This window comes from Panthera onca, chromosome D3 (assembly GCF_046562875.1).
Source record: "Panthera onca isolate mPanOnc1 chromosome D3, mPanOnc1 haplotype 2, whole genome shotgun sequence".
Lineage (NCBI taxonomy): Eukaryota > Metazoa > Chordata > Mammalia > Carnivora > Felidae > Panthera > Panthera onca.
This window is the reverse complement of record NC_138350.1, coordinates 20,113,575-20,119,703: the sequence shown is the minus strand read 5'-3', so window position 1 is coordinate 20,119,703 and position 6,129 is coordinate 20,113,575. Positions and strand designations below refer to the sequence as shown.

Genomic DNA, 6,129 nt, shown 5'->3' with positions numbered 1-6,129 from the left:
GACCAGCTCTGTCACTAGCTCACTGTGTGACCTTGGGTGAGTCATGCCTCTTTTCTCAGTCATCTCTGTGCTGAGCCCTGACTTTCAACTTAGACATGTGTCTCCAGATGGGCAGGCTGAATCCCCAGGAAGGGTCAACATATGATGAGCTCCATGGAAGGGATTCTCTAGTATCCTTACTTCTATCTGCCCCAGAAGGGCCCCAGATCAATTACTGGGTGAGGCACAGGGCAAAGAAAAACTCCCAGTGGGATCCCTTCTCCTCATCTCTCTTTTTTCCTCCTCACAGTGGCAGTAACAGTGCCTCTGGGGGCTGCAGGGGCACCAGAAATGTAGGTAGGTGGGTGGCTGTCCCCATGGCCAAGAAATTGTTCTGAATTTCTTGCCAGCAATACCCAACAAGTGGTCTTCCCCAGAATTTTCTCCACAGAGACCAAGAACTTGGCTGAATCCTGGGAACAGTCTTGTACCCGTTTTACACATGGAGAACCGGAGTCTGCAGAAGCCTCAGTACTGGTCCAAGGGCAGGTGGCAGGCGACCTGAAGCCTCTAGGCCCCTGGCCTCAGGTAGCCTGGTTCCTCAATGGAGCCGCACCCTCTCTGCCCCTGGCAGAGCAGGCGAGGCTACCCTGCCGGGAACACAGCCGGCCTTTGTGCCAGGCGGGCACCACCCCCTGGATGGCCCCTCCCCACTCAAGGAACAACCCTTACCTGCCAGCCTGCCACCCTTTCTGCCAACAGCTCCACCTGCTCCTCCTTCAGCGCTCTCTGCGTCCAAAGCTGCTCCCCGACGGTGCAGCGCAGGAGCCGCACCGCGCGACTTCGCGGGCGCCCTCCCTCGGGGCTGATTATTAACCCGGAGGCGGTATAAGGAGCGAGTGGCCTGGGCGGGAGGGACGCATCGCCACCGCCGCCATGGACACTACCACCTGGAGCCCCACGACCGACACTACCTCACCCCTTGCGCCACACGAGCGCATCCGCAATGCGGCCGACATCTCTGTCATCGTTGTCTACTTTGTGGTGGTGATGGCCGTCGGGCTGTGGGTATGTGAGGGCTCTGAGACGTGGGGTGAAGGGGCAAGAGCCACCAGCAGGGACAAGGGGGGCGGGGCTGCACCGGGGAGCCACTGCATCCGTGAGCTGTGAAGAGCAAAGGGTGGGTTTAAAGGTCTGTGGAGCCGAATGGAAATAACTTGGAAGCCCTTGAGAGGAATTCAGGGGGGCACAGTGTGAAGTGAGGGGGGCAAGCAAGGATGAGCAGAAGGGAGGGGGGTTCTGAGGGGAGCTGGCCAGGAAGGTCCAAGGAGAATACCCCTGGCCTGTGAGCAGAGAAGGAGGCAGAGATTGGAGAGGCTGGGGGCTAGTGCGAGGGGCAGGAGAGGGACAGCTTAGGGCTTCAGGGAAGATCTCTGGGCTTGGAAGATAAGCCCCAAGGAGACTAGGACTGTCCTGTTTCTTCTTAGTCATACAGTTTTGGATGGAAAATAAACAATTTAGTGCAGGAAGGACACAAAGCCTCTGCCAGGTGCAGGGGCTGTGGGGCAGCCCCAAATGGAGGGGTGCTGCTGGTGTCCCCCTGGGAAAGGCTGACCTGTAGGCCCAGGGACTGGAATGAGTGAGAGTTGGCAAAGCTTGGGTGGAGGAGGAGGAGGAGGAAGCCTTGGAGGGTGGCCTGGTGCTGGGGAAATGCACGTGGCTCCCCTTGGGTACTGGGGACACACCAAACCAGAGAAACTTGTTCTTCGCAGCCTTGGAACTTGGAACTTGGAAATTTCACTATGACAGACTCTGGCACACCCAGCAACTAGAAGATGAGGTGTTTTAAATGTTCACATATTGCAGACATTCTCAAAAGCTTTGGTTGTGGGTAGGGTTGGACCAGGAGGCTGTGATGGCAGCAGGTGGTTGAACTCTTTCTTGATTTAGAGGGTGGTGTGGTGGGGCAGGGTGGATATTAACCCTTCCATGGCCACAGAGTTTTTTATTTTGTTTTGTTTTGTTTTTTAGGGATAGAAGGAAGCATTTTTTTTTTTTTGGTTTGTTTGTTAAGTAATTATAGAAACTAGATATGACTGAAAGCTTTTCCAAGTGTCACAAGGGGTCAGTGTTACTAACTCTTCCCCAATATGCTCACCTTCCCAGAAGTGTCCAACCAGGGGCCAGGATTCTCAGGTTTACTACTGGCTTTGACATGGTTCTAGCTATGCGACCTCAGGCAACCTGCCTCAGCCTCAGTTTACTCAAGTGTGCATAGGTACAATCTTACCTATTCTTATGACTCCCCAAGATTGTTGTGAGGATCTGCAGACATGAATCTGAAAATTCTTTATGGAGTCTAGGAGTCTTTTTAAATAATATTGTCATTTGCCCTCCAAGGTATGAGCCATGCCCTGAATTGTTTTTGTCCTTTTAAGTAAAATGGGCAAACGCAGTCAACTGGATAGGGCATCTTCACAAAATGCCTCAACATAAGGAGGGCAGGAATACGAATCCCTATTTTACAGAAAAGGAAACTGAAGCCCCATGTTGTTGTGGTTTACCTAAGGTTGCAGTACATGAAATTTTCCTGGAACTCAGATCTTTTGACTCTTGGTTTTCCAGAGTACCAGGGGCTTTGCCACTTTGCCTGCCTTTCTCCCCACACCCTTCCCCAGCTTCTAAGTGCCTAACACTTGGATGTGAATTCATCATTTGCTAGCTATGCCATACTGCCTATTTCCCAGAAAATCACCGATAATCTCTGTTCCCCTAACAATCTTATTTTAGCCCCTGCCAGTCCTGCTGATTATGGTGTTTATGCTTTTCAAATATCTGTGAATCAGTATCACTTGTCCTGTTAAATGCTACTTAATGAGCCTGCTAATATTTGTCTACATTTAATTTTCCCCATTAGTCAGTGCCTCTGGACCCTGATTATTTAACGTGCTGGATTTCTTCCAGTTTACATTCCTTTTTTTTCTACTGGAGCATCAAGAGTGGCTTGGTTTGGGGATAGGCATCCTGACTCCTGAGTGATCTCTGGGCTGCACAGACAGAGTGATCCTGGCTTATGGTGCTTCTTCATCTTAGAAAAGACATCCATAGCCAATGTCCCTCTATCACCATCCACATCTCTTCCAACATTATTTTGTTCTGTTTTACCCTCTTCCAATCATATTTGGGTTTGAGCTTATTCTTCACTGTATATTTCCATTTTTCTTTCACCACCTCTCTGTTTCTTGGGGGATTTTGTATCATTTTAGGCTAAATCTCTAACTTTATTTTTTCTGGAAGATTTCATTTAAGCTATCCTGAACCCCCTTATGCTAGGGGTTGTTAAACTATAGTTCACAGGGCAAATCTGGCCCACCGCCTGTTTTTGTATGGCCCACAAGTTACAAATGTGTTTTTACACTTTTAAGGAGTTGTAAAAAATAAAAGAGGAAGAGTGTCCAGTGGAGATCATGTGTGTCCCACAAAACCTAAATAACTTATGATCTGGACATTTTTCTTTACAGGAAAAATTTACTGATCCCTGCCTTATGCAATCATTTGCACTAATAGCATCATTGGATGTCTGAGTAGCAATTGCCCCTGGGGAAGCTCAGCCTTTGAATTTTATAGGTGAGGATCAGATGGTGACAAGAAGTCAGTCAGATGAATCTGTGCCAGAGCTGGGATTAGATAACAAAGGCATGTTTTTTCTACTGTCTCACCTTCCCTTCCCTAAGACAGCATCCTTTCTGGCAATACTCTCTCCATGATCCTTACCACCATTTGCATTGCTGTGACAGTGTCCTGGTGGTGTGGAATTCCTTCTTTCCTGACATATTTTCATAAAGTGAAGGCCTAAAGTTTATTCAGTTTGAACCCTCTTCATCCTGTGCTAGAGTCTATTCTTAAACCACTTGACCAAAATATCTTGAACAATTGTCCACCCTTCACTTGAATATTTCTGGCCAAGACTCTCCCCAGTGGCACCACTTCCATCTCTACACAGCTCTAATAGTGAGGAAAATCTTCCTGGTATGGAGCCCAGATCTGATGTCCTGAAGCTTCTCCATTGTATTTGGTTGTGCCTTATGCAGACCACGCTGTCTCGCTTTACCTCAGAAGATGGTAGGCCACACTGGAGTCTTCTGTACTCCAGGCCCAACATCCCCAGTTTCTTAAGCTTTAAGCAAAGGTCTGAAGCGCCTTCCTTTTGTTCAGTGATATTTTTAATCCATTAAGAAAAAAAAATATGGGTCAGTAGTTGTGTTTCTTTTGCTCCTCTGGCTTGCACTTGTGAAATCATTCTCTTCTAGTTGCAGGGTGGACAGGCAAATTTAATGCCATGTTTTACAAAGTGGTGTTGGAACGTTAGAGCTTTCCTTTGAGCATCCTTTGCTCATGGAGACAGTGTCTTTCCATTGTAGGGAATAAACAGCAGGGAAGAAGGAGGCAGGGTACACGAGTTATAGTAATAACACCTACTGGTAGCACCTACTGAATGTTGCTGGCAGTCTGCAAAATGCCAGCCTGGAAGGGCGTTGCTCATTTCCAGAAGGAGTGTTCGGGGGTGGGATATGGGGGAAGAGTGGAGGCAGAAGGCGCTGAGAAACCCCTTTATCCAACATTTTATTGAATGTGTACCATGTACTAAGCATTATACTAAGCATTACAGGGGATTAAAAACTTGTAAAATGGTTACCACAATCAAGTTAATTAACATATCCATTATCTCACACAGTTACAATGCTTTTTGTGTGTGGTGAGAGCACTTAAGATCTACTTTTTCAGCAAACTTAACTATACAATACAGTATTATGGACTATGGTCACCATGATGTAATTTAGATCTCCAGAAATCATCTTATAATTTTACCTTTGTACCTTTTGATCAGCATCTCTCCATTTCTCCCACCAGGCAGCCCTTGGCAATGAATATGTATTTCAAAATATCACATTGTATCCCTTAAATATAAACAATTTTTAATTTGTCCATATACCTCAATAAAGCTGGAAAAAAATTATAATATGGCAACATAAAGGAAAAAAGTGTAAGGGCTGTGAATGAGGTATAGAAACATAGAACATCTATAGAAAATCTCTAGATGCTCACAGGAGAGAGAGATTATTTTTTGTTTGTGAAGGGGAGAGGCCATAGTAGAGGAGGAAGTTTCTGTGGTGGAGTGTCAGGTAAAGTTTCATGGGGAAAATAACATTTGAGGAGCCTTGAAGGATGGGTCTGCTGGGTCTGGGCTTGTGGAGATGAGGGGATAAACATTCCAGAGAAGAGAAGGCCTGGTGTAGATACACCTGTCCTTGCCTTTTATCCATCCCCAACATCTTTCCTGAATTATCCAGTTCCCCATTCTAGTTTTGACTGTCACATCCTTCCTCTAAACTCTTCGTTTCTGAGACCAACTTGGAAATGTTGTATCTGGGCCCCAAACCCACTTTTTGTGTCCCTCCAATACCAACTGGGGCATATCAACCTGCTTTGACATCAGAATCACTTTCAGAATGGCCTTTCCCTGGAAAACTACTAGAATCTGAGTCCTTGGACCATATTTTTGTTCAGCCCTGGCTACCTTCTTTGCTCCTTGTGTTTGTTAGTCCTCTTGCTATTCCTAGAAAAAACACCACAGAATCCCTAAGAGTATGTCCTATGGGAGGGAGGACCCTGCCACGAGTCCAGAAAGATCTGAGCTGTGCTCTCCCTGGAACTGCCTGGCACACAACAATCAATTTATGTTGATTGTTGGATGTATGAATGACGCTGCTTCCTAAAGGACTGAGTCTGGTCAATCTCTGGAATCTGAGCACTTCGCAATATGCTATCAATAGTAGGCATGTTTGCTGAATAAACTGAATTTCTAAGTGTCTGAAATGTCACCATCTGAGGTTAATTCCTTTGCACCAGTGATGCTTTTAAGCCTCAGGGGTCACGATGCAACCAGCTTTAACAGGGCTCAGTCATTATCAGTTATTAGTATTTTCAGAGACATTAGCAAGCCATCAGCTAAGGGAAGGCCATTGACATAAAGGGAGGGAGGAGGAGAACACTAGCAGAGATACTGTCCCAGTTTTGAGCTGGAGGACTGGGCCTGGGCCTGAGCTGGACCAGGAATTAGCTGAAGGTTCAGAGGCAACATTCCAAGGG

The 6,129-nt window shown here is 46.7% G+C and overlaps 1 protein-coding gene across 1 annotated transcript in view; it reads left to right on the top strand.

The window, feature by feature from the left end:
* The first annotated feature begins 749 nt into the window (after nucleotides 1–749).
* SLC5A1 (solute carrier family 5 member 1) overlaps nucleotides 750–6,129 on the top strand; it is a 71,398-nt gene continuing 66,018 nt past the window's right edge. The window contains exon 1 of the mRNA XM_060612604.3: nucleotides 750–1,047. Within this exon, the coding sequence (XP_060468587.1) occupies nucleotides 916–1,047 (132 nt within the window). The 5' untranslated portion in view covers nucleotides 750–915. The remainder of the gene's footprint in view (nucleotides 1,048–6,129) is intronic.